General features: G+C 36.0%; 1 protein-coding gene across 5 annotated transcripts in view; it reads left to right on the top strand.

Moving 5' to 3' along the window:
* The window catches only part of TTC13 (tetratricopeptide repeat domain 13), a 39,396-nt gene extending 14,180 nt beyond the window's left edge, over positions 1-25,216 (top strand). For 3 of the 5 annotated variants that reach the window (XM_086877837.1, XM_086877839.1, XM_086877841.1), the window contains 17 exons: positions 63-179; positions 1,038-1,148; positions 3,556-3,638; positions 4,778-4,919; positions 6,207-6,381; positions 6,815-6,971; positions 7,241-7,371; positions 7,721-7,853; positions 8,350-8,442; positions 12,629-12,712; positions 14,197-14,281; positions 16,581-16,690; positions 18,016-18,151; positions 18,825-18,904; positions 20,059-20,137; positions 21,616-21,695; positions 25,066-25,216. In XM_086877837.1, the coding sequence (XP_086733963.1) occupies positions 63-179; positions 1,038-1,148; positions 3,556-3,638; positions 4,778-4,919; positions 6,207-6,381; positions 6,815-6,971; positions 7,241-7,371; positions 7,721-7,853; positions 8,350-8,442; positions 12,629-12,712; positions 14,197-14,281; positions 16,581-16,690; positions 18,016-18,151; positions 18,825-18,904; positions 20,059-20,137; positions 21,616-21,695; positions 25,066-25,189 (1,920 nt within the window). In that variant the 3' untranslated portion in view covers positions 25,190-25,216. The remainder of the gene's footprint in view (positions 1-62; positions 180-1,037; positions 1,149-3,555; positions 3,639-4,777; positions 4,920-6,206; positions 6,382-6,814; positions 6,972-7,240; positions 7,372-7,720; positions 7,854-8,349; positions 8,443-12,628; positions 12,713-14,196; positions 14,282-16,580; positions 16,691-18,015; positions 18,152-18,824; positions 18,905-20,058; positions 20,138-21,615; positions 21,696-25,065) is intronic. The other 2 variants (XM_086877838.1, XM_086877840.1) reach the window with 1 other exon arrangement.
* The last annotated feature ends 2,586 nt before the right edge of the window (positions 25,217-27,802 follow it).

Here is a 27,802-nt window from a genome sequence, read left to right as displayed (position 1 = left end):
TTTCTAAAACAAATCTATTCAGTCTGTCTTCTCTAAACTGTTTTTTTATTTTATTCTCCTAGATATTGTCCCCACTAGGACGAATCAGTGAAGCATTATCAGATCTCACCAAAGCTATTCAGCTTCAACCATCAGCAAGGCTCTACAGGCACAGAGGTACCCTTTACTTCATATCTGAGGTTAGTGGATTTGGGGGATTCTCTTTGGCTTTGGTTGTGGGGATGTTGTTCATTATTTTGTTGACTTCTTTGCTAGTTGTTAATTTTGTTCTAGAACTTCTTTCCTATTTAGTTAAAAAAAACCTAAACAAATGAAATCATAAAAGCCCTGATAGTCCTGTAGCTGGCTTTCTGACAGTTCAGAGGTATTCTCTAAGTATTTAATTTGCAAATCTATTTAATGAAGTGTTTCATTTGCAAATCTATTTAATGCAGAGAATCAAAGGACAAGTACCTTGCATGCAGACCTCAGATTTTTTTGTTTGAGGAGCAAGATGTAGGTAAAGACCTTGACTTGATTTATAACCTGTGGCTGCATTTAATTAGTGTTGATAAAGAGCAGTCTAAAAAGAAAAATAGTTACTGTCAAGGCAGCAAGTCCTCTATATACTTAAGAAAAAACACTCCTCAATAACACAATAAACAAAAAACCCCTACAAAAATACTTAAATCCCATTTTGCTATGTGATCTGTGTATGTTCTTGAAGATTTAATGTAGGTCAAGTAGCTTGATCTTCAAAGATAGTGTGAATACTAGATTGCTGATTTCCTACTTGATTCTTCTGATTTCACTCTTTGCTTCCTGCTATTTTTCCATTTACCATTACTATGTTTTATACAGTACTTCCTGTAAAAGTTGGAAGTGTATTGTGCATTCTTTGATGTTCTCATTGGTAGTTGATAATCATTGCTGCTTAGCCTTGAGACTGACTTTATATATTAAATAAAATTCTGTAATTTACTTTTATAAAAATGAAAGTATGTATCTCTTTACTTGTATGGTGTTTCCTGTGTCATCTGATATCTTCTTTATCATAGGATTATGCAACAGCCCATGAAGATTTTCAGCGCTCACTGGAACTGAACAAAAATCAGCCTATAGCTATGCTTTATAAAGGCTTAACCTTCTTTCACAGAGGACTTTTGAAGGTAAACCTATATTAAACAATAGTTCATGTAGAATAATACCCTTTATTTGAAGTTATTTCCATAAAGTAGTAGATAAATCATTGGTGTTGATATATGTTTTCTCTCACATAGGGAAGATTTTTAAGGTAAAAGAATGCAAGCAAAAAAAAAAAAAAAGATTCCATGATATGTAAATACTGCAGGTCTTGTTGAATCTTAGTAGATTGGTGATAACAGACATGTTTAAGGAGTGCTTTGAAAGAAATTAGTATTTAGCACCTCTGCTAGTATTTGAATGATTATGTTCAAAAATTTCAGAATGAAATGGAAATTTCTTAGGTTTTGGGGAGGGGGAGAGGGATGAAGAGGAATATAATTTTAAAACTTGCTCGAACGAGCTAGGGAGTAATCAAAGAAGTGCTGGTAGACCCTTGCATTTATGCATGTTTATTTCAGTGATGTGTTGCTTCTGGAAGGCTGATAACTAACTTGAGGGAATATAATTGCTCCTTCAGTTTCTAAAATCAGCAGGGAAGTAAGTTCTTCCCATCAGTTCTTCTCATCTTTTTTAATTTTTCATCATTTTTTGACTCAAAACTTCTCTCTGTTTTAGGTATAGTAATATTGCCCCTGTTTCTTGTTTGTAAAGTATTTAGAAGTACTGCTGCCATTTTTCAGAGAGGATTATATTTAGACAAGTTCTCTGAAGTCCTCAGTTTGAAAAATGAAGATGCAATGGTGTGATTCCTGAATTCCAACAGTTAAAACTGTCTCTTTTTTTTAACCTCTGATAGCAGCTTGGGGTTCGTTAAGGATTGTATGCAGAGTCTGGAGACAACCCAGGACTCCTGAGTTTCAGCCCACTATCTTTCATAGGCAATCACTATTTTTTAATCTCTTTTTTCTGCAGTCCACTTCCTCACTTTTTTAGTACCCAAGAAGGTATTTTTTTCTGCAGTCTTACAGTATGCTGTGAGAATGTCAGACTGTTGTTGAACTTTTGTTGTCTGTATCTTCTTGCAGTAAGAAGAGATGCTTGCAAATAATAGTTTGGATTTCTGATTTTTGATATAGGCAACAGAGACCCAAAAAAGTGATGATGAAAATACAGCTGACAAAAATATGCTGTCTCAGTTTGAACAATAGAAGCAAAGTTTTCTTCTTTCTGATACACAGGTCAACACATTTCTGCACTACCACCTCCTTCCCCCCAGTTTCTTTTCTCAAAGGAAGCATCTTCCCTCTCTGTTATTCATGTTCAGAGAGATCATCACTGAGTGGTTTTTCATCCCCAGGTATACCTTAGCTTCCAGTCAGATTCAGGCTGCCTTTTAAAGGAAAGCTACATATGCCATCTGTTAGGTTTTATAAGGCTTGTTGAAAATTGAAGATTTGGGTTGAGGGTAGCTGTGTCCATTTTTGAGTGAAAAGAGATTTATTTGAATCACTGCTTTTGGGAATAATAATCTTGGTTTTAAAATTTACCTGTAGTATATGAGCCTATCCATAGTTGTAGATGATTGTCCTACATTTTTGTTCAGTGAGTATTTTTGCACACATTGTAGTGCTCAGAATATATTTGATAGTTTTTCTAAATAAGAGTTTCTAAATCAACTAAAGATACCAGTCATTCTTTTCTTACAATATCTAATTTATTGCACTGAAGACTTCAAGATACTTTTCAGGCATTGCTTAGTAATATAAAGTAGTTGATTATTCCATCCTTAATTCTAAATTTCAGTATTGAATGTTCCAGTTTGTGTAGCCACTCTAGCTTGAAAAGCTGAATTCTTAATCAGTTTCTTTGAAAAGGAATATTTCTTTAACCGCATGCTTATTTTGTTACCTTTTGTTTTTATTACATTGTATTCCTCACAAGAGTAATAGCAATAATAGCAACAGTACATACTAGTGTGTGAAGATGATCACTTACTCTGTAATCCCTCAAGAGAATGATTCCAACTGAGGAAATAACAAAGAATGCAGTAAGACAATTAAAGGCAGAGTGTGGATTTGAAGCAGTCTTTTGGCCTCCAAAACTTAAGGGTAGTATTATGAATGAGGAAGAAAGACTGTAAGGAGAGATTGCTGTGCCTTAAGGACCAGACTGAGCTTTGAAAGCAAGCTCTGAAGGGATTTCATCTCTGAACTCTATGAAAATACTAAAAGAATTGCTCATTCCCACTGCATATTAAGACAAAAGAATTCCAACTAAATCTGTCACTGCTGATCAATACAGATGTTTCAGTATTTCATTTATTATGTCATAATTTTTACTCTATAGATTTTGTAATAAAGTCATGCCTTGTTTGTTCCTTCCAAAGCTTTTGATTTATAACTGTACATTCCATAGGTAGTAACTGCTGAGGATGCTGAAATTCAATGAATGTAGTAAGTTACAAATTTTTCTGTTGGTCCGTTTCTGTAGGAAGCCATCGAATCTTTCAAAGAAGCTCTGAAGCAGAAAGCAGACTTCATAGATGCCTATAAAAGTCTGGGACAAGCCTACAGGTACCCATATTCAGAAGTCAGTTTAAAGTAGTTTTTTCATCTGGTTGTGTTCTTTAAAATGCACTCTACATTTTACACATTTGTTACAAAATTGTGCAGAACCAAATGTGATATGTGGTAGCTCCAGTGGCTGGTATAGCTGTGTCAGGATATGTCCAATATAAATAATTTCTGTGTTTGTTTTGTATTTTAATTTAGTCTCTGGTATTTCTTTGAGTCCTCCTAACTCAAAGGTTAGTTAAATGGCAGTTTTCAGTAAGATGTGTTTCAGGTGTGCTAAATGATTTTTAAATGATGGAAAGATTTAAAACAACATAAGCTACAGCTGATTAAATCCTGCTTCAGATGTAGTGGCTTTGGTGTTCATGCAATTACTTGAAACTAAAGAGCTGTGGTTAATCAGTATTCTGCTAAAAATTATTTTTGGCAAATGTTTTTAAAACTAGTAAATCTTGGTTTTTTTCTAGAGTTTCTCCTGTTTGAATTATTTTTGTCTAATATAATAATCCTAAAGAAATCAATGTACTGAATTAAAAAACTATGGTAAATTAAACTGTATACTATTTCTATTTTAATTTTTTCAGAACAGTTTATCTGTGACTGTTTTTACTGTCTGCTTACATGTACAGCTGTCTTGCACATGGAGTAATTCTAGTCAATAGATTTTTAGTTAGTTCCAGTTTTCAAACACCATATGCTTTCTTCTTACTCAGAATTTAAGTAGTTGGTTAAGTTTTAAAAACATATTTGTACTTAAAAGTTAGAAAGACCTCTCAAAGATATTTTCTTCCAAGAATGCTTTGTGTAGAAGTTTTATTTACATTAGTTTCTGAAGAAATACCTTAGACATGTGTTTTTACAGCTTTTATGACTGCTGAGGATTGTGCAGATTTATGGTCTTGTGGGGTTGTATTTCAGGGTACATATTTCTGGGAGTAAGAAACTCTGTGCAGCTGTTCTGTTATTACCACAGAAGAATAGTTGCAAAATTACTGCTTTTGTTATAGAAATTTTCCATTAGTGCTGTGTTTCTCTTCAAAGATATTCCCTTTGGGCACCTTAAAGTCACCTTTAACAGGTAATTTTTTGTCACTGTTGCCTTCCATGTTTTTCACTTTCCACATTCTGAAATTACCTAGAGAGCTTGGCAACTTTGATGCTGCTACAGAGAGCTTCCAGAAGGCTTTACTGCTGAATCAAAATCATGTTCAGACATTGCAGCTCAAAGGAATGATGCTTTATCATCATGGCAGCTTAGATGAAGCACTGAAGAATTTTAAGGTAAGCAGGCTCTAAGTAAACACAAAATTTAAATGTTTTAACAAGGTCTTGTATTCAACAAGTGCAATAAAATGGACAAATTACAAAGTTTTTTCATTTTGAGTGTGTGTGCACTTGAGCTAGAAGTATTTCTTTCTGCAATCTGGTTTAAAAGATAAAACTGAACAGTTTGTAATTGAAAAAGTAATCACTAAGGTGATTTCTTTAACTGTTTTATGCATTTGTAAAACCAGGCTCTGGCTGAAATGTTTTATTTTCTATTTTAAACTGGTAATTATGTTCTTACTGATACTTTGACTTGAAATCTAAAGCTTTTTCATTTCAGTGGATGAAAGAAGAAATGTACTAGTCTGTAATTTTCAGCTGAAAATAAGTTACAATGTTTATCTAATTTTTCTAGAGTATTTTCTTCTGACAGACTCAGCATATGTTGTGATTCATTGTGCTTACAGAAATTTTCATGTTGCCAAAATCTTGCCTATCTACTGGCTTGGCTATCTCTACACTTAAATAATTGCCTTATTTTGTAGACAGAACAAAAAAGGCAGATGTTATTTGTATGCCCATACTCTTAAAACAGGGAATGAAATAAGTTCCCTTTCCAAATGAGTCTGTGCTTATCCCAAGGAGAACACTTTTATGTGCATTATTACATATTCACCTTCTAGAACCCATTTTGTGGATATTGGTGTGATTGAAAAGATACTTCAACTTCTGAGGTGGTGATGCTCTTCTAAATAAATGTAATTGCTGTAAGAATTGGAGCATTCATTTATGAATCATAAACAGGAATTTGCTGTGTGTTTAATATAGAGTAAATAGCTGACTAACATAGAAGTGTACTAATGCATGAAGTAGTGAAGGGATGAATGGCGGAAATGACAGAAAAGATATGTATCTGTATAACTAACCCAAAATTATTTTTATACTGTGTATTTTGGAGTATATTTTTTGAGTATATTTTGAGTATATTTTGGAGTGTATTTTGCCTAATTTCACCCAGCTCATGTTGAGCTAATATTGTTAGAGCAAAGTGTGCAAAGCATATTTGCATTGGCAAAGTTTGGGTTTTCTGGTTTTTTCCCCTTTGATAAAGCTGAAAATACTTTTTCTTACATTTGCTAGCAATTTTAAATGCTCAGCAGCATTTGAAAGAAAATTATGGTGGAAGTAGATGGTAGTAATCAAGAAATCTTTTCACATGTCTTCTGACCAGACAGGTTGGATTATTTGAGGATTCTCTTTCTGTCTCTTGATTTATGGGTGCTTTGTTCCTTTAATCTCTAGAGATGTCTACAGCTAGAACCATACAATGAAGTGTGCCAGTACATGAAGGGTCTCAGCCATGTTGCAATGGGACAGTTTTATGAAGGCATAAAAGCTCAGACTAAAGTTATGTTAAATGATCCTCTGCCAGGACAGAAGGCCAGTCCAGAATATCTGAAAGTGAAATATCTCCGAGGTAAGTTGGAATTGTTTTGTTTTTTTAAAATTTTTTTTTTAAATGCTTCAAGGACCCTAAAAGTCCAAGCTTGCTTGTAGTTATGGTCATTTTAGAGAAACCAGTGTACATTCTCGTGAGCACTGTTGAGTATGTATGTTAAGAAAATGTACTAGTGCAAATACTGATTCTTATTGTTCATACAGTTAAAAACTAGGTCCAAAAATGGAATATACATTTCTGTATAAATGAAGACTCTGATGATACTTAGTTGAAAAAGATTTATTTCTATCTTGGAAATTGGGTAATAGTAAAATTATATTATCTAAAAATAAATGACTTATTAAAGTCATGTTGTTTAACTGACAAGCATATAACCTGGTTACTGTTTTTGTGTAATGGCATAAGTAAACTGATTATTCAAACGTTATTTAATTTTATTTCTTTCCTCCAGAGTACTCTAGATATTTGCATGCACATTTGGATACCCCTATTACAGAGTATAATACTGATATAGATCTTCCTGGAAATTTCAAGGATCACTGGGCCAAAAATCTTCCTTTTCTTATAGAAAATTATGAAGAACAGCCAGGGTTACAGCCACATATAAAGTGAGAATTTTTTATTTTTTAAAGCCTATTTTAAATGTAGAGGTCTGCCATTGAATTCAGTAAGACTGAATTCATTTGAGATATTGGGTGTAATTGCAACATACTGTCTGTTTCAGTGGGCTGGGAGGAGGAATGAGTGTTCTTTATCCTGAGTTTAAGTGTTTCTCACACAAATAGTATTAATCTGTAAAATACAGATTTGTTTGCCAAATGCTTTCAGGACTTTTTTAGTCAATCTATGTCTGATGCATGTTTTTCTCCTCCGTAAGAGATGTGTTATTTCAGAATTTTGAAAGCTATAAGCCTGATGTGCAAGAGCTCATATGTGTAGCTGATCATCTGGGTTCCATGATGCAGTATGAGACACCAGGATTTCTTCCAAATAAAAGGATACATAGAGGTATACTGAAAATGCTCTGTAAATTTGAGGGGGCAGGGGGGGAAGTCATTGTGGTGATAATTGAATGCTTTATCTTCTCTGTCTGCAAATTAGTTTTATGCTCTGTTTCTTTCAATTGAGATAAAAAGTTTAAAATAAGCCTTATGTCATTTTCTTGACCTAGTTGGGCACTGGAAATCAGAATCTCCAGAATCTCTGGAAATCAGACTTTTTGATGTTGTCCATTCTTTTTTCTGTAAATACATTGCTTTCCTGCTTCAGTTTTCCTTTCTGTGCAAAACAGAGTATTTGGCTCTAATTGGTTTTCTGTTTCTGTTGTTGGTACCTCTGTCCTCCTGCCTCACCTCAGCAATGGGATTGGCCACTCTAGAAGTAATGCAAGCTGTGCTGCGGACTTGGGCAAACTCCAAAGTTCGGATGAATGGGAAAACCAGACTGATGCAGTGGAGAGATATGTTTGATATTGCTGTGAAGTGGCGAAGGTAATGCTCACAGAGGACAGAGAGCAAGCCTGTGTTGGTTGTCATAATGATGAGTGCTCCAGCTAACCAAAGGGCTGCAGTCATTGACAAGAAAATGAACACTTGCTGCCATTCTCTAACTAAAAAGGTTCTGATAAAAGAAAAGGATGGTGTAGGTACAAGGAGCGCCCTTCTTAAAATACTCCATTTTTCTTCTTCTATAAAGGAGGGAAAAAATTAGAATAGCATTTTCCAGTTGAAGCAAAGCTGTGAGAGACCACAGGATCCATTGCATGTAAGGCAAATAAAAACTTACAGTTTCTACTCCAGAAACATCAAATGTTTGAGTTGTATGGTTTTTATCAGAAAAAAACCCCTGTGTTTCAGGAAAAGTTCTTTTCCATAATCTCTGAATTCTAGTTTTTGCCTAAAATTGTTCTGTCTGTGAATAAAGCTGTATTAGAAATATGACATGGATTGAAATGTGTGTCAATGTTGATGTCCTTTGTCTTTGTAGGATAGCTGACCCTGATCAGCCTGTGCTTTGGTTGGACCAAATGCCTGCCCGGAGCCTTAGCAGAGGTTTCAATAATCATATTAACTTAATCAGGTATGAGAGTTTTACCAAACAGCATTCCCACACATACTAAGGGATTGTGCCAGGAATTACCAGCTCTTTATGAAACAGCATTTTACAGCATTGAATGCATATGTGTTTATTGTTTTACTTTAATATTTATTTTATGTCTTCTGATAGAATTTGATTTGATTTGTTGACAAATTTATGTCATTTATGACATTTCCTCTTTTCCCCAGATTTCAATTGTACAACCAAGTTATAGCAGTATCTAACAAGGATCCAGAATGTGCATATTTTCACATGCTGTTTTTGTTTCCCAAATAACCTTAAATGTATAAAATTTATTAAGTTCATCATACTTGTATTTTTTTGCGAATGCTGCCTCTTGAATGCAGTGGCGTCAGTATTGAAACAATGCTGCTCTATTAGCTTTAGTACCAATTTACAGTGAAGAGGAAAAACAGTTCTCACAGCTCTTTTCAAGGCAGGCCAGACTAAAGCAAAAATGACAAAACAAGTAACCTGTGAAAGGTAATAGTTGCACTTAGAAATAAAGGTAAAATTTAAAAGATTCAACTACTGTTGTACGTTCCATCTTCTCCCATGCTGCAAAACTCTGTATTTGTAGTCATGACAGTGCTACCTCCTTTGAAGTGGTACAAGTGTGACAGACTCGATGTGGCAACATCACTGTCAATCACAGGAGCAGAGTGTGTTTGTGTAAGTAAATGCATAGCCAGGTTTCATCTTATTCCACCCCCTCCTGGGAAATACTGAATCTTTGATCTGTCATTCTGCTTTTATGTATGTCTATCTCTTTATTCTTTGAGAATCTGTACTGAAGAAGGAGAATAAGGGAAACAAAGCCTTCTCAAGAATTATTTCAGGCAGAGAAGAATAGTGATGTTCTGATGTTCTTATGCAGAGGCTAATGAGGATTTGTCCTCACTCTTCCTTCCAGTCTGTGGAATGGACCCTAGCAGCCTCTCCATTACTTTATGGAGTGGTTAATGCAGCATTAAACTCCAGTGCAGATAATTTATTTTGCAAGTTGTGCTGCTTTTTGAACAGTCTTGTGCTCAGGCTTATCTCTTCGCTCAAGCCAAGTGTTACATTTGGGCTCTAAGCTGTTTCCATCTCTGCTGTTGCTGCATTTCTCTCTTGTATGTACAGTGCAGCAGAAACCACAGCCATCTGTACTTGGAGAGAGAGATGCATTCCATACTTCACCTGTTTCTTCATGGCTTTATTTCTAAATGGGAGAGTAAAAGCCTAACTTTGATCTTTGTTGGCAGAAAGGCATTCATGTAACAACACTTAATTAACATCCTGAAACTAATACTGAACGTTTAATCTGTGGAAATATGTCATTGTTCAGGATCTCTGTGTCAGGAACTCTTCTTTTGCAGTGGCCAGAGTACTTCACTTGTCTTCCTTTCATCAGAGAGTGCTGGCAAAAATGACAATGTACTGTTACAGCTGTTCTGCTTGTTTTATAGAAGTCTGAAATAAGCTTCATGAACGGTTAGAATTGTAGGCCCACAGTGAACCTAATTCTAACCTTTTTGGTTTGGCTCAGCCTTGGCTTTTGGGGATCACATCAGCATTTCAGATGTGCTTATTTTATAGCTAAGTAGTGGTTCGCTGAAAAACACTGGTTTGGTGCCTTTTTTGAAGAAACAATAAATTTAAAGCAGCCTAAATACCACTGCCTTAGGAGTTGCTCATGCTTTAGTACTGGATGGTGATTGCATTCTTTTTGAGTCTGGAAACCTGTTCTGGTTTGGTCTTTCTCCAGCCTTAAGTAATAGCCACTTTCTTTGATGAGCTTTCAGTTGTGATGTGTTTCTGCTTTTGGCTCCATCCTGATTATTTCACATGATGTGAGGGATAGAATAAATGAACATACTAAGTGATAATGGCTGTTTCTGTAAAATTTATTTTAGTTTTGAAGCATGTTCTAGTTCACTATGATTTCTAAATGACAATTTATTCTTAAAGAATTATTTCCTTTTTACATTACTCAGCTTGTAAAATGTCTGCTGATTGAAGAGACTAAAAGGGCACAGCTTTCCTTTTCTTGATAACTGAGATAGCTTTATGGTCTTCTGACTATCCTGCAGGAAGATATACTTAGTTTTATAGTTAGATTATGGTTTGAAAGTTATTCTCATACTCACACGAAGGCTGAATTCTTTCTAAAATAGCATGGCTACCTGACAGCCAAGTATAACAGTAGATTTAGGCTGACAAATAGCAGTTTGCATGGTTATTATGTATGTTAGGCTAAAAGATGTTAGGCAAGAAGTGTAGCAACAGTAGTTGGGTGTTCTAGCATTTGTAGAAGATCTAGTCATGCTGAGCTCAAGCTGTCTCTAGGTTTTATTTCATCTGAATTGTACACCAGGAGTTTCTGTGGGCAGAAATACTTGGATTACTTGTCTGTTAGCACAACCTTTTTCTTTACTCGAATCCTTTCCATTGGAAGTCCAGTATTGTTCAGTGTTTCCTGTTAAATGAGTCTTGTAATGGAGGCATTAGCATTCAGTGTCTACTGAATTATTTTTTTTTTCTTTTCCAGAATGGCAAAATGTTTGGAGTGTGTCAGAAAATAAAAACCTTCTTTGGATTTTTTTTTTTTGTGTCAATTTGGGGACCTTTTTTAAAAGATATATAAGAAACATCTTGCACTTCACAATTTTTGATAGGCTTTCAGATCTTAATGTTCTCAAGATGCAAGTGTGTCAGCTGTCTCTTTGTTGGCCTATAGACAAGGGTGAATTCGGCTTACCTCCTTTCTGGTTTAAATGATCAAAGCTAGTAAGTTTGATTTAAAGTAGAGAAAATGTTTTGAAAAGCTTTTGTCATTTTCATAGACAAAGCAAGGATTTGTGATCAACTAAACATTAATGATATGCTTAATGTTCTTATAAATAAAAAACCACTCTGGAACACTGCAACTTTTGAATTGTTGGTGGTAGTGTTTACTAAACAAGAAGAAAGAGTGGGAATGAACACAAATCACTTCTGACCACCACCAAAAGTCTTTCTTGGTACGACACCTTCTAGATGGCCTTATAGAGTGATAGGTCTGCTTTGGATGTATTTTCCAAGATGACACTAAAAGAGAAGCCTTTATTACATTCCTTATACTGACACACTACTGCCTGTTGTACAGATATTTTTTTAATACAGATGGAAAATGATGGGACGTACAACAAGGGCAAATTATGTATATTAGATTTGTCTTCATCCTTCTGCTTTCCCTGCCTCCCTTTCCTATGTGCAGATATGTATATGTGTTCTAATTCTGTTCAGTTTTTGAGGACTGATTCCACTGGTTTTCTGAGACTAGGCCTCCTAAGGTGAGATACTGTCAAGTGAGACATTAGACAGGGACTTGAGCTGCCAAAAATTCCCTTGAAGTGGAAAGAAAAAGTTAGGTGTACACAGCTTCCTGTGATTGACAGTGGTTTTGCTTCCTCAGAGAGCGATAACGCTTGCTTTATAAAATCTTGTTTTGTAGACTGGGAGAAGAGGAAGGACTCCTACAAATGCAGTAATGGTATGTAATTTTTCCTCTCAGAGTGGTTATAATCTTAACAGGTTTCTACCACATTTTAATGTTGATTTTTTTTTTACTTAGTAGTCCAAGGGAAAAAACAACACCTTTTTAATGGTTTTGGTTTTCAGTTACTACTTGTAACTGTTGGGATTAAAGGTGAAATTACTTCAGTATAGAGGGACACAGGTGAATAAGGAAAAATACATGTGGACATGTCAGAGCAGATCAATATGTATATTGGCAAATATGTAAACTAGAGAATGTTGGTTCTCTCAATGTGCAAATTGAGAATTCTTTTCTCAGTTGTCTTGTATCTGAGTCTAGGGAAGATTATATCTTGTACAAATTGATAATTGTTTTATAGGTAAGATTTGCTGGCATCAGGCACACTAAAAATGGGGAAATACGCATGGAATGTACTTTTTCAGAGAACAGCAATTCTAATGGTATATGAATTTGAGCAAGTTCACGATGTAATCTATATTTAAAATGGGGGATTGGCAATTCACCACAAAGATAAACCCTACGTGGATCTTTAACTTACAGAGCAACTGTGAATAAAATTGTATCAAATATTAATGAGTAATATTTGTGTCCTGGAATGTTGGGTTGAAAAACAAGACTTCAAAAAACCCTTTCTTTTCTTTGTAGGGGACAGGTCATTAACATGCGGTACCTGGAATACTTCGAGAAAATTCTTCATTTTATCAAAGACAGGATCCTTGTTTATCATGGGTAAATTACAACTTTTTTCCCCCCTGCTTTGTTCACCTGGTAATAGTGATCTGAAATTTATGTAATACTAATTTCACAAAGTCTGAAAGATTTTTTTTTCTTACTTTACTAAGTTCTGGTTTCCTTAATATATACAATTGTTTTAATTCCTGTTGGAAATGGAAAATTGTATTCATTGCCACGTAAAGAAACTTAAACCAATAGGGAAAAAAACCCTTGTGAATTACAGTGTACCTAGAAACAAATAACTGTTTTGAATTTGTAGCCATGGTTCTGTCATGATTGGATCTCTATTTTTTTAAGCATATGATTTATTAAAGATGTTAGGTTTCCTCCTGGTAGAATCAAGTACCGAGACTCTGACTATTGAGATTAGTTTATTAAGGAGTGTGGAAAAAAAGAGAAAAGAAGATATGGAAAGTAATTTTCCTTGAGACAGATGTTTGACAATTAGTTTTAAATGAGCGTGGAATCTTTACCGTTACATAGATGGCTTGGTAGGTGCTGTCTTGGAACTGAAGAGAGTTGTAGACTCTTGAATGAAATAATATGACTAAAGGTAATATGAAAATTGATGTTGGCATCTGTACAGAATACTGTGGCTCAGTATTCTGATAACATAAACTAAAAAACTCTTTTAGCTTAAACTTTTTTTAAGTTAAAGCTTTTTCACTTTAAAAAGTTTTAAAACTTTTTTAGCTTTTTAATTTTCCTTTGGCCTGGTAACTTTTATTAAATACTGAGTTTTGTTTTTCAATCTCATTATGCTATTTAAATATCAGAAGATGAAAGTGCAGAAAATCCTTGAAAATGATCAAATTTTAGAAATTTATGATAATTGCTGAAAATAAGTAAGTTCTGTAGTATTTGGCAGTCTGTCATCTGTTGCTAGGAAGTTTGTTTAGAGTAAACCCAGTAGCATTTGACCTTAAATTTGTGGTGTGATTCATAAAATAATTCTGTTCTTAAAATCTGGTATAGTGTAATTAATAATTATTAGAACAGCAATTCATCAGGTTTCTTCATGATGCAACTGTGCCTGCATCTGAAGTATTTACTTGCCTTTAAGGCTACACAGATGCATGTATTTTGTGAAGAATATTTCTGTTTTTAACTCTCTTCTACTTCCATCTTTTCTTACCTAGAACCCCCTGCTCACACACACTCATGCAAAGACTGTGTGGTGCTTTAGAGTGGCCAATAGCAAGAGTAAGATAGAGTAGTTGATTAGAGTAAGTCAAATCTGAATTCTGAAATTGAAGTTTGAAGCTGAAAAAAATAAGCTGAGCTGATATATGGGAAAAGTGTTTTTTGAAATATAGGAGGAGAGCATGTGGACAAGTATAAAGGAAATAATTTTCAGAAAAGAAATATTTAACTTTCAATAACTTACTTCACTATGGTTGATTATGTTAAAGGTATGTGAATTTCCAGAAATGCTACATATGTTCAACTGCTGTATTTAATATTTAATTTTTTTCCAGTGCTAATAATCCAAAAGGACTGCTAGAGGTTCGGGAAGCTTTGGAAAAGGTGCATAAAGTAGAAGATCTTCTTCCCATAATGAAGGTAAATTACAGAAAAACTTTAATATATGGTAAATATCATAAAATATGTTCTGGGAGATACTCAATTCCTGAAAATAAAACCATTGTATATAAGCTTAAATGAGTAACTGGAAACACTAGCTCAGGTTATTCCAAATCTGCATATATAGGGTTGGACCTTCCCTTTGATATGTGCAAATGGGTTTGAAATCCTTGGCCTAATTGTGAACTGGTAACAAAATTATGGGAAACCAAAATGTTAAATCTAGTTCTTGGAAGCCAGCCTTCTCAACCAAGAGGGTTTGTGGTCAGATCTGCTATAGTGGGCTCACTCTGTGCCTGTACAATAGGAAGGAGAAAAATTGATAGATGTGCCTGAAAGATTAGGAATATGGAAGCTCTTTTTACTTTTGTTCCATTGGTGCAGCTCAGTTTGTGCTGGGGCTGGCACAGGGAAGTGGGGTAATTGTTGCCCTTTGTGACTGATAGCTAAAATAAAGTCCTGGATTAAATTTTTGACCTTAGGAAGACTTGGCAAAACAGGAGTGGGAAACTTGGAGGTTTTCTTCCTCCTGCTGGGGATCTTTGTAGAAAGGCTTTGGATATATGACCTGCAAAATTATTTATACTCTTATTGCAACTTGAGTAGTAAGGCTTGAGCTGGATTTAAGAAAAAGTTGTTCCCCTTTTCCACCCATTTCTCCAAATTTATCTAGGGTGAGCAGTGTGTAAGTATTTGGGGGCTGAGGAAACAAATTTACAGTGTGTCTTTTTAAAGGATTGTAGAGAAGTTTGATTGGAGCAGAATAAAATTTGGGAAGAAAGAGTTATGCTGAATAGAGACAAATTCTTTACCTTCTTATCTTGTGTGTCCACCCTGGAATTTTGTATCTAAGCAAAGCAGCTGGGTTGCCACAGAGCAGAGATCTCTGAGGCTGCCTTGCTGCTACTCATGACAGACTGTCTGGGTTTGGATGTGTTCTTGGTACTAGTGATCCCTTGTGCACTACAGTTAGTTTTGCAGGAGCTACATGGCTTAAGCACTACACTTTTTTATGGGTTTTTATAATGTATTGTTAATATGTGTTCTTTGAAGACACCCTAATTTCAGAGGTCCCTATGATATTACTGTCTGGTTCTGGGGTTTGAAAGATGAAGCCAAGTGGATACGAACTGAATTTAAACAAAAGCTTTTGCTAAAGAGGTTACAGATATTGGGGTGGATGGACAACTAAGTGTTCCTTACTCGCACACAAATGTGGAAGTAGGACCCCATAGAGCATCTAATGCGGTTACTTTGGAATTGTTGGCCAGAAAAATGCTACTAGTGGAGTTAAAAATACATGTTACTCCAAGAGAATAATGAAAATATGTAAACATAGTGGCCTGTACATTATTATTTCAAAGTAAATGTCTCAACTGGCAGCAAATATTCTTCCCAGTTTCCATACTTGTACATTTTGGTCTGGTTTGAGTCTCCTGCATCCCATTCCAAACTATAAACGTGGAATGCTGTCTCATTAAAAGCTTTTTGTTCCTTTAACAAAAATGCAGATTCTCTTGAAATAAAACACCCTGGATCACAGGTTTTGGCTTAATACAAATAACTGCCTGAGTAAACACTAGTGTGTATTAGCCATTATTAGTGCCTAAATAAAATAAATATCTTTCTCACAGTGATCTAATTTGGTTACTTGGGTAGCTAACAAATGCTGTATGTGGAAAGCTGGGCTTTTGGCTTTACTTAAATGCAGTTCTGCCTGGTTTATGCTCTCTGGCTACAGTGTTACTCTTAGATAATGTAGCTTTGTAAAATCTTTAAACTTGGAGATATTTTCCTTCTGATAAGGATAAACATCAATTGAAACTGGATCACAGTTAAGAAACTGTTGCTTTGAGTTATATTCTGGAATTCACACTTGGACTAATGCAGCCACTTCTTAGTGTAAACATAAAATGGGGTCTCAAATTCCTGCTTTTCCATTTACATTGTTGCACCAAAAGGTTACCATCAGCATGCAATTTGGGGAAGAATCTTTACAACTTGAACTGCTTTGTACCATTGCTTTTCATAATCAGCACATTTTATTCACTATTTAGTTATAAAGTTGAATGCCATTATACCTCACTCAGTATTTATGGTTTCTATTCAGAAGGAAATAAAGGATGAATGAAATAAAGTCACTGACAGTAACTTTGTTCAGTTCCTTAAGTTTGTCCACATTCATTTCTACTACATGTATTTTATCTGCTTCAAATCAATAGCTAGGCAGTCTCTGTCTCTGCTACCTCTAATATTACTTTTTTTTTTCTTTTGAAAGCAGTTTAACAGTAAAACCAGAGATGGGTTCACTGTGAACACAAAAGTCCCCAGCCTGAAGGATCAAGGGAAAGAATATGATGGATTCACAATTACAATAACAGGAGATAAGTACGTTTGCTGTTTTCAGGGGTTAGGGTACATTAAGCAATGATGAACTATTAGCAATTAATTGTCTGAAATGCCATTTCTGCTCACATAAAATGGGTTTTGTTTTTCACTAGTGGCATTTTTGTAAATAACTAAAGTTTATTCATTTGAGGATTTGATTTGTGTTTTTGACAAAAAGGGAATATGGATAACACCAATGGTACTGAGTTAATTCTCTAACATACAGCACAAAAATGAAAAGAGACATTGTTTTTCAGCTTGGACTAAAAAATGCCTAAAGGGGAAAAAATATCAAATACCTCAGTCTTTATACATATCAAAATTAATTTCTTCTTGTGAGACCTTGTCTTTTGTGTTGACTGAGAAGTCCTGAATGGACTTGAAATTTCTGTGATCTAAGAATAGATTACAGTGTCTTCTGTGTGAGATTTTTGGCCTTTTTTATGTTTGAGATGTTTGCAGACCTTTTATCTGCACGTGAAAATTTAAATAGTACCTGCACGTATGAGAATACAATCAAGAGGCTTTGGGTCACTCTCTGGGTGAGATAGTAAATGTGTCACTTCGTGGATTCTACTTCCTTGTCTTTCTGAAAAATGAGCAAGTCTGAAGCTCAGAAGTGCTGTCATACTATAAAATAAAAAAATTTTAAAACTAAAGTTAAAATTCTATGGATTGGGATTTTTCCCAGCATTTGTGTGTTTTCAATGAGTGGCACGGAATCCATACATCTCTGCTAAAATGTTAATGTATCTCGTTTTTTTATTTTACATTCTAAATCACAGGCAGGCTTATATATGGTGAAAGGACATTAAATATATGGCTTCACTGTTTTGAGGAAAATATTTTGGTGTCAGTAAATAGCCTAACTTAGTTCTGGTCAAACTTTGTTCAGTATCATTCAGTCTGGAATTCAGTTTGGTACTGCTTTGTAACAAAACAAGACATGCTATTCAAAAAATCCTAAGTCTGTGAAGATATTTTAAAATTTAGTATTTTTTATTTTTTACCCATTTAAGTGAAATGGGTAATTTAAGTGAAACACTAATGCTTGTCAGGTATTCTTCAGTGAAAATACTTAATCTGTGATTAGGTGGCAGTCTTTATATATTCTTTCAAACTTAGACTGTGATGTAGCATTTTTAATTCAGTGATTTGTTTTTTTTTTAATTAAATGAGAAGTAACACAAATAATCTCCTGCTTAAGAAAGATGATAGGAAAAAGGTGATGTGTGACTGTATTAGATTTGTAATTTACCCTAGATATGCATCAAGTTCTGTCCAAAAAATGTCTTACCTCCTTTTCTTTTTCATCTGCTTAACAGAGTGGGAAACATACTATTTTCAGTAGAAACTCAGACAACAGAAGAGAGAACACAGCTGTATCATGCAGAAATAGATGCACTATATAAGGATCTAACAGCTAAAGGAAAAATTCTAATTCTGTCTGCAGAGCTGGGGGTAAGGCTATTCAGGGAATTATTAATTTCTTGAAAAAGAAATTTATGTTTTTATACACACTGTTTATTAGTCCCTGTTCTAATACTTTTTGACAGAGTTCTTAGGTAATAAAGTTACATAAACCAAATTATGACAAATACCATAAGAAGTTGCTGTAATTCTGTCTGTTACTTTAAAATTTGCTGTGCTTTGCCTGTAGTACTAGAGAGTGTCCCAGCAAGGTCTCAATATCACAGTCTGTTCTGGTTTTTTCTAATTTTTTTCATGGGTCTGTGTTCACCTTTGTCTTCATTCCTATAAGCCCTGTTTAGGATTTGGCTCATGGTGGTTACATATAAGATGAGTAACACAAATTTGTGAGAAGCACTAGAATTGTGTTGTGTTGATTTGATGTGCTTGGACAATCTGACTGCATTCAAGCTTGTGCTTTTTCATCCTTTAATAAGTGTGTAGATGAACTGTGTTTCACCTAAATGTTAAAGACATAACAAAGTAGTTGTTTAAACATCTGTTAATCAGACTTCAACTTCACAGTTCAACATTTTCACATTTGAAATGGTTCTTAAAAAATAATTGTGGTAACGTAAGACTTTGCAATGTGTACCTTTACACATTAAGGTATTACCTGGCTATTAAATTATCTCTAATTCACGCTTTTTTTTTTTCCTCTTAGGAAGTAGATGCTGTTTGCAACTTGATCCTGTCACTAGTTTATTACTTCTATAATTTAATGCCACTTTCAAGAGGATCTAGGTTAGTGCTGGTATTCATCATGTCTGTTACCTTGAATGCCTAATGTATGATGTCCATGTCTTGCGGTATCTTAATGCATTATTTTTTAATATTAATATTATTTCTAATAGAGCTGTGTGCCATGCACAGCCTCTCCTTTTGTGCTGCTGTGACAATGGGAACTGACTTGGTACTGTTTTAAAAGTTAGTTTGTAATTGCTGATGGGAACTATTCAGAGCTGCATGTATTTTTAAAATGAGTAGTCTGTATTTATAGACATCAGCTCACACTGAGAAGCATAATTTTTAAATTGTAATGCTTGTTTTTCTAATCCATATTGTACCACACCACTAATTTCACTTAGGAAGTTTTTCTGAAATGTGTGTTTAAGATGAAATATGCTTTGGGATAACTTATTTTAATGAAAAACACTAAAATATTATTTTACTAAATTGTTGCAACTGTTAGGGTCACCAAGTGAAACTGTAGGATTAAGTGCCATATGTCACAGAACTGTTCAACTGGAATTCTAGTTTAATGCAAACCTACTTGCATCTAAGACTATTCCGAATCTCTGTTCAACAAAGCACTTAAGCATTTAACATCTTTGAATCTTACTCCCACATACAGTTCAGTATGAAAAAAACCCCTGAGATTTCAGGATTTTTTTAATCAGATCTTGTGTTTACCTTATAGAATGTAAAAATTAGGATAAATTGTCTGAGATTCACAGTTTAAAAAAAAAATTAAGTTAAAAATTAAATAACTGAACAGCTTTATAGTGCCTCTAGCTTTCTTGCAGTAGGGTTCATAAACTCTTCTGGGCTACAGCTGATCTTCTTGGGAACAGGAGTCTGCTTTGTTTTCAGGCCTGTGGAGTCTTAAGAACTCCAAAGTCTGAAAATATAGTTCTGATTAATGTAGAAACAGTAGTAAAACTCTATAGGTTTATAACTTCATACTCATGATGTTAGATAGTTACAGCGATTTCACTTTTTAAGTGTTTTCTGCTTGATTGGATTTTTGGTTTTTTTTTTCCCTTCTAAAGTAACTAGCACAGTAATCTTTGGTAGCCTTCTATAAAACAATACTATGTTCCATTTCTTTTGTAGTCTAAAATAGCATTATGGAAAGACTTCAACTCCATTTGTTGCTTTTAATTTTATTCTTTTAGTGTGATAGCTTATTCAGTGATCATGGGAGCACTAATGGCAAGTGGAAAAGAAGTATCAGGAAAAATCCCTAAAGGGAAGGCAAGTATCAAAATATCAAAGTACATTAACTCAATCTTGATGGAGGAACTTAAAAATGTGGGGAAAGAGCTGTAAGAATGAACAGAAGTTGCATGTTTATTTGCTGGAGATGGGTCAGCTGCAAGCTATGATGTCTTGCAGCCTGAGAGAATGTTGAAAATTCCATTGCTATTCTGACAGCAGGTGAATTTGGAGATGGTGTGTACAATAACTTAGTCAAATTGTAGCAGTTTGGTCCCACAGGAATTACAAATCTGTTACTGAAGCATTTCCAGTGTGCTGAGCTGCTCTTTTCAGCTTGCTTTGAAAAGGGTTCTGAGAATACTGGGGCAGAATTAGTGACTCTTCCGGTGCACAGCAGATTTTCTGTCTGTACTCTCAGTGCACTGTAGAGCTTTTAGGGCTTGGTTAGTAGAAATGGATTTGCAACTTCTCTTGATTTCTCTTTCCCCTCTGAATTCTGCTGAAGTTAAACTAAGTCCTACTTTTTAAGTGACTACATTTGAATATTATACCACCTTGTTTAATAAAGGATTTCCTTTTCTTTGACATTTGTTTGTTAGCTGTATTACCTTTTTAGCATGAAAGGAGTGAGAACACCTCTATTTCTTTAATGTATTGTAAAAATAATCAGTAAAATTCCCATGAGAATCCAAGTTGTTGAAGAAAATGCCCTACATGGATAACTGAAGAAAGGGTGATTTTCTCTTTTGTTCTAGAAAGCCCAGAAAACAATGTACTCCTTTGAGTACAATGAACTCTAGTAGCTTTCCAGAGCATACAGAATTTGCTTAGCAGTAAGAAAGCTTCTTTTCAGTACACCATTAAGCTGGAGTCTTCCCCATTCTGTGGGAGTTCAACCTAAGGTAAAACACTTCTGTGGGGTTTCTTAAGTATTATCTTAGGACTTGATAGAGTAGTACTTTGCAGGCTGGTTTTATGCAGGCAAGCAGAGTTTCAGGATTACTACTAAGCAGGATTTCTGACTCACAGGACATCTTTACATTTGAGGGTTTTTCCTGAAACAGAGTCCCTGTATACAAATAAGCCTGTTTTTTAGAAAAGCTTTCATGACATGGAAGAGATTGAGTGAAACTGGAGTTTATTTTTTTTACCAGAGTTGTTAGAAGGGCTAAGCTGACTTATGACAACATGTATTTTCAGGCTGCTCTGAAGTCAAAGGTGCACAGTAGCCAAGAGTCCTGTTGTTGCTTGGCGAGTCATTCAGTTGCCATGGCCAGTGTAACTTCAGTGTTGGTTGTGTTGGGGTGTCCAAACATTACAGAGAATTTTAGTGCCTGGTTTGAATGCTGACTTCAAATGGATGGTGAGGGACAAAGTCAGGGCACAGACTGGTTTGTAGGCTTATTCCTGTCTTACCAAGAGCATAGGTAGAAAAGTTTCAAAGCCCTTCCTGAAGTCTGAGAATTTAAAAATTCTGTAATTTCTTAAAATCTCTTGTTTTCTTGCATTTTCAGCTGGTTGATTTTGAAGCCATGACAGCACCAGGGTCTGAAGCTTTTAGCAAAATAGCAAGGAGCTGGATGAATCTAAAAAGGTAAATCCTTTTGTTTAGATGGGGAAATAAAATATGAAAGACTGTATGTAAAATGCAAACCTATACTAAGAAATGTTACTTAGAAATTACGAGTTTAGTAAAGGATTCAGTGTATTTTTTAACGATGTTTAAGAATTGAGACAAGATTTGCATTTACACACACAGTAATGTATTTCTAGTCTAACAGAGTAGTTAATAGTCTAGACATTCAGTTATGTGAGTATTATCCTCTGAGGAAATTATTTGGGTTCATATCTTCTTCATTTTATCCAGTGGGCCAAATTTGTCTTTTTATATTATTGTTTATCATTAGTAGATCTGGCAATGAGTGAACAAAGCAATGGGAAATTTTGATCCTTTTTAAAAAAATCCTATGGGTCTCTTCAACTTGATATCCAGTGTCATTTGCTTATATCCATTAGTTCTATTTTGATTCGGAGAATAATTCAAAGTAGGAAGATATTTCGAGCATGGAGAATTACATTACTTAGTATAGGTACATGACTTTAGTGCAATGCTTCAAATATTTGATTTTTTTATGAATTTGTAATTCAATACTGCATACATTGACAAGGAATTAATATTAGGAATCAGGTGCATTTGATTGGTCCCCTAGTTGTTATTCCCCATACAAAATCTAAAAATCAGGCCAGACACAACACCAGTTCTAGTATGCTTCAAGTCAGGGTCAAGACACTTAAAGGGTTCTGAGGGAATTGGCCCTGTAAGGTCCTCACAGGGCAATCTATAATCTTGGAAACATGGTGCACATCAGGGAACCTTCTTGGCTACATTGGACATTCTTTACTTTCCCAAGAAAGGAAATCTTGGGTTCCTCTTCAGGAAGGCCAAAAGGAAACCCAGAGAAACTCTAGGCTGGTTAGCCTCATTTTGATCTCTGGGAAAGTCATGAAGTGAGTCCCCTGGGAAAGCATTTCAGTTGATATGAAGGAAAAAGTCACAGAAAACAATCAACATGAGCTTGCCAAACATTCTGTCACCCAATGATGGTTTTCTGTGGTAAAAACTGGCTTTTGGGGATGATGAGAGCAATTTTACTTCAGCAAGGGTCCCACATTACTCCCATATCAAGATAGCACATTATGTTCTGGACAAGGGGACAACTAGATGGATAAAGATGATGTTTGGATAATAAGATTTAGCGGGACTCAGCACTTTGGACCACACTTAAAATACTGCATTCAGCAGCAGTAAAGACTGTAATAAAGCAGAACAAATTTGGTACGTAGCCATGAATACGGCCAATGGTCTGGAGCACATGCCTTAAGAGGAGAGAACTGGGCTTGTTCAGCCTGGAGAAGATAAGGCTTTGATCTAAGAGCAGCTCTGCAGGACCTGTGAGTGCTAGATGGGAAGACAAAAAGCAATGTGCATGAATTGACACAACATTTAGACTTGGCATCATCTTTTCATTAGCAGACTGCCCAAAGAGGCTGTGCAGTCTCCACCCCTAGAGATTTTCAAGATTTGGCAGGATGAAGCCCTGACACCCTGATTTGACTTCTTGGTTGACCTTTCTTTGAAAAGGATCTTAGATCCCATATCTCCTGAGGTCTGGTCCAGCTTCCTAGGGACTGTGGAACTCTGCAGCTGCTTTTAAGTGCCAAACATCTCATACCGATTAGTGTTGTTTAACTTGATTATCAGGGGTTCTGAGCCTGGTGAATTTTACTAGACTATAAATCTTTGTCAAACATAGGCTAAAAATCTGCTTGTAAATTCATATTCATTAAGGAGTGACATTTCTAAACTACAGCTGTAGAAGCTGTGGTTTTTATTAAAAGTAGTCTGCACAATTATTGAGACATGCTTGTCTTGGAAATACAAAATATCTATGGTTCCCACATTTTTTTTTCTGTAATTCTCTCAGTTATATACTCTTCTTTATTGATCTTTTGTCATGCTGGTTTTGGTTTTGTGGTTTTGTTGTTTGTTTTTCTGGGGTTTTTTTGAAGACATATCTTTACCAAAGAGAAACTTCCTTCTTGGGATTAAAGTCAGCTTAAGACATTTCAGTGCTACCCATGTGTTTCTGACTCCCTCAGCTGTACTGTTGAAACTTTTGGGAATCCATGTCAAACCAGATCAAGGAAGTCATTCGTGTTAAAAATAACCTTGCCAAAACAATTTCTTTTTAATCAATACCATTTTGTTGTATAATAGAACCTAGAGGATTGCTGGGTCATATTAGAAATGTATAATAGGTGAGGAAATGAGCCAGAGTGGAGAAAATGCTAAAGCTGACTTTGCTGAAAAAAAATAAAAAATCTGAAGAACTGCAGCCCAAAGGACTTGATGTAATAATATGAAGGTAATTAGGCTAATTTGTCTGTGGTAGACAAATAATAGTGGATATGGTAAATAAGGCTGGAACACTTAACACAATACATTTTTTCTTTAATTTCTGCTGCTTTTGAAAGCTCCTCTATGTAGACACTGTTTTCATTCTGTATGGTGATGGAGTAGTCATGAAAAGCAAGAGCTTTTTGTAAGCAACAGATTCTGAGAATCATTGAATCATTATGGTTGGGAAAAAGCTTTAAGATCATGGAATCCAACTGAATCCAACTGCTAACCTAGCACACTGTGTTCACCACTAAACCATGTCCCCAAGTGCTGCATCTGTACACTTTTGTTGACTTCCAGGGATGGTGATTGCACCATTTCCCTGGGCAGCTTATTCCAATCTCTTCACCCTTCCCATGAAGAAATATTTCCTAATATCCAATCTAAACCTTTGCTGGCACAACTTGAGCTGATTTCTTTGGTCTTGTCCCATGTTAAGCTAAGAGAAGAGACCAAGCCCCACCTTGCTGCACCCTCCTTTCACGTGGTTGTAGAGAGCAATAAGGTCACCCTTGAGCCTCCTTTTCCCCAGGCTAAACAACCCCAGCTCCCTCAGCTGCTTCTCCTAAGACTTGTGCTCTAAACCCTCCACCAGCTCTTGTCCTTCTCTGGACTCACTCTAGCACCTCTGTGTCCTTTTTACAGTGAGGTGTCTAAAACTGAACACAGGACTTGAGGTGTGGCCTCACCAGTGCCCAGTACAGGGGGTCAATCACTTCCCTGGTCCTACTGGCCACACCATCGCTGACAGAGGCCAGGATGCTGCAGGCCTTCTTGGCCACACTGCTGGCTGGTGTTCAGCTGCTGTCAACCAGCACCCACAGGTCCTTCTCTTTCCAGAAGTTTTCAGCCACTCTGCCCCAAGCCTGTTGCATGGGGTTGATTCTTGACACAGGTCCCAAATTTGTTGGTGAAGGGGATGAAGAGAAGTCTAAATTAATGTGTTAGCTTGCAGGTAAATTATAAAACTCATAAAAAAAACGGTTTTTTTTTTCTCTTTCAGTATTTCACCTTCTTACAAGAGCCTACCATCAGTATCAGAGACTTTTCCAACCCTGAGAACAATGATTGAAGTACTAAATACAGATTCATCTCATTGTCTAAAAAAAACTATAGTTGTTGTATAATTTATACAAATAAAAGGCCAAGAGGTACCGCTTCGTAAATTATTTTGAATGGAAAATTATGGTCAAAATGGTTTGATTTTGTTTTGTTTCTTTTATAAAAGAACAAACTTACTTGACTGTTTATCACCAGTAAAATAAATCTTTCTGTGACCAATAATATTAAAAGGGAAAAAAAGCAGAACAACTGCTTTTTCATATTAAGACACACTCTAACAGGAAGAGTTGTTCAGGTGCCAGACTGAAGAGCAAGTAAGAAACTTGATCACTGTTACAGGCTGAACATACTGCAGATGAAAATTTATTAAAAAAACCTAGAAAAGTAATCTTCATTAGAAATAATACTATACTACTTCTTACTGTTTTTTTTTTTTTTTTCAAAGCCTCTGACTTCTGCACAGAAAACTTAGAGCTCTACCATGTGTGAGTAACTGGAGAATACACAGACATTTCATGTTGTGTAGTCCAGTGAAGGAACAGATGTCAGCTTAAAAGAATGGGGTTCAGGGAAACATCATTTGGAAACAAAACCGAACCAATTACTTACTTGGAGTTAAGCTCTGGGTGAGTCAGTGTCAGAAACACAACAATCTCCCTTTCCAAATACCCACTGATGGTGGTGGTTGGCAAAAGTTAAGAGATTGACAGGATTGAAATACATTGGGAGCACTAGCTAGTTTTCCTTGAGTTGTTTTTGTTGGACAGACTTGGCAGCATTCTGGAAAGGCAGGTTTCTTTAATCAAACCATAATAAAGGCAAATTTGACCACTTGTCTGTTTAGTACTTATGAACATGAACTCTAAACTTCCTTGATCAGAATTTCTGTAAAGGGCAAAAGTAGGTATTTCTTTTCAAGCAAGGATAAATGAGGCTTCTAAGTTTTCATAGAAAGAATTGGGATGCTGTCCATTCGTGGCACAGGTATTCCCAAAATTCTATTCTTGAGTACCTTCTTCTATCCCACTAGAAATAAGCACTATTTGCTTCTTCTGTTTTAAAAGTCTAAAAGTTTAAGAAACCTCTACTACATTTCATTGAGGAGGAAAGGAGTTGTTATTTTCCTGGAAAAACAGCAGCCTGAGAAATATGCCTAACTTTATACCTTGATTGTGTTCTAATGGGATCTTCTAAGCCTGTAAGTTTTGTTATGCCTTATATTATTCATTGAGAAAGGGGAATTATATTGGCACTTGACCAGACAATCTTGAGAACTATAAAAAGGAGGGTGGTTTGTTTTGGAGATTAGACCAGAGGGTGGAGAAGTGGTGATGGGGAAGAAAAAACCTGCCTGGGCAAACAAACCATGTACAATTGTCTGGGTTTCCTCGTCCTCATTTCTTACTCCTGTGACTGACTTCATCCCCAGCCCCTGATGGCAGACAAAAGGGATTAATGGGGTAATGTGTATTACACCTCTTATGAGTGTGTGTGTGTGTGTGTGTGCCTGCAAACGTGTTTCCAAGGCTTCTTTCTCTGGGCGTGATGCAGATGACTAAGAAAGAAAGCGACCTCAAGTCAAGTGCTCTCAAACAAGTTTAACAAACAAAACAGGATTATATAACTGGGCTGGTATGTGATGACTTGGGGAACTGTAATTATGTCCTAAGAACCAAGTATGTGGAGAAATCTAATTATCATTTTCCATCCTCTTCTGTATCATCTTAGCTGGTCTAGCGATACCATTTGAACTTTTAAATGGGAACATTAATGTATTGCAGCCCCGGTCATTTATCTATTAAGAATGATACTAAAGAAATCAAAATGAGGGGAAAAAATAGGCTAAGCAATGAAAAACCATTAATCTGAACCTCAATATTTTTGCTACTTTGTAATATATTTGAAGATAATAAATATTCCCCTGCAACTACCTAGCCAAAAGTCAAAATAGATTTAGTCTCACATAAATCTTCTGACATATTTGCCTATCTTAGGTAAGCTTGGGGATTTTGTGGGTTTGGGTTTGGTTTTTTTTAGCAGGGGATGTTAGTTTTTTGGTTGTTTTTTTTTTTTTTTTTTGTGGAAACGAACTATGCTTCCCCCATCCCACCCCGGGAGTCTGGTCATCTTTTGGGAGTTTGTGTGTGGGACCTCGGTGAATCCTTTGCCAAAGTAAAGACTTGTTAGAGGAAACGAGAATTTGTACAGCAAGGGACGAGACCAGAAAACCAAATTATTTCAGCCTTTGGGAATCTAATTTACCAATGTACCTAATGCCCACTGCATAGACTTGTTACACGTAGCTGCAGCTTTACTATAAAAATTAATACAGACGCCTCGGACCATCTTGCACCCTAACTGATGGAGCTGGGCAGAAGCGCCTGTGCCAGGTATCCTGGCTCTTCTGACAGCAGCTGCTGGACCTTCTGTCGTGGTAAGAAACACGTACGACTTATTGAGGAGTGAGGAAAGGCAGGTTCTTGGGCACGGCGCTCCTCTGCCAGCTGAGGCAAGTCCTTTCCTGGTGCTCCCGGCCCCGGCAGCCTGGGAATACGACAGCTTACCTCCTCGGGAAAGAAGGGGAAGGGCCGTAGGAGACGAGCGCTAAGGGCAGGAGCACTTGAGGGCCGCGGGGCCCGCTCAGCCCCACGCTACCGACGGTACCGAGACCGAAGCCA

The sequence above is a fragment of the Cyanistes caeruleus genome, chromosome 2 (assembly GCF_971803275.1).
Source record: "Cyanistes caeruleus chromosome 2, bCyaCae1.hap1.1, whole genome shotgun sequence".
In the NCBI taxonomy this organism is placed as follows: domain Eukaryota; kingdom Metazoa; phylum Chordata; class Aves; order Passeriformes; family Paridae; genus Cyanistes; species Cyanistes caeruleus.
This window is presented reverse-complemented; position numbering and strand designations above follow the sequence as displayed.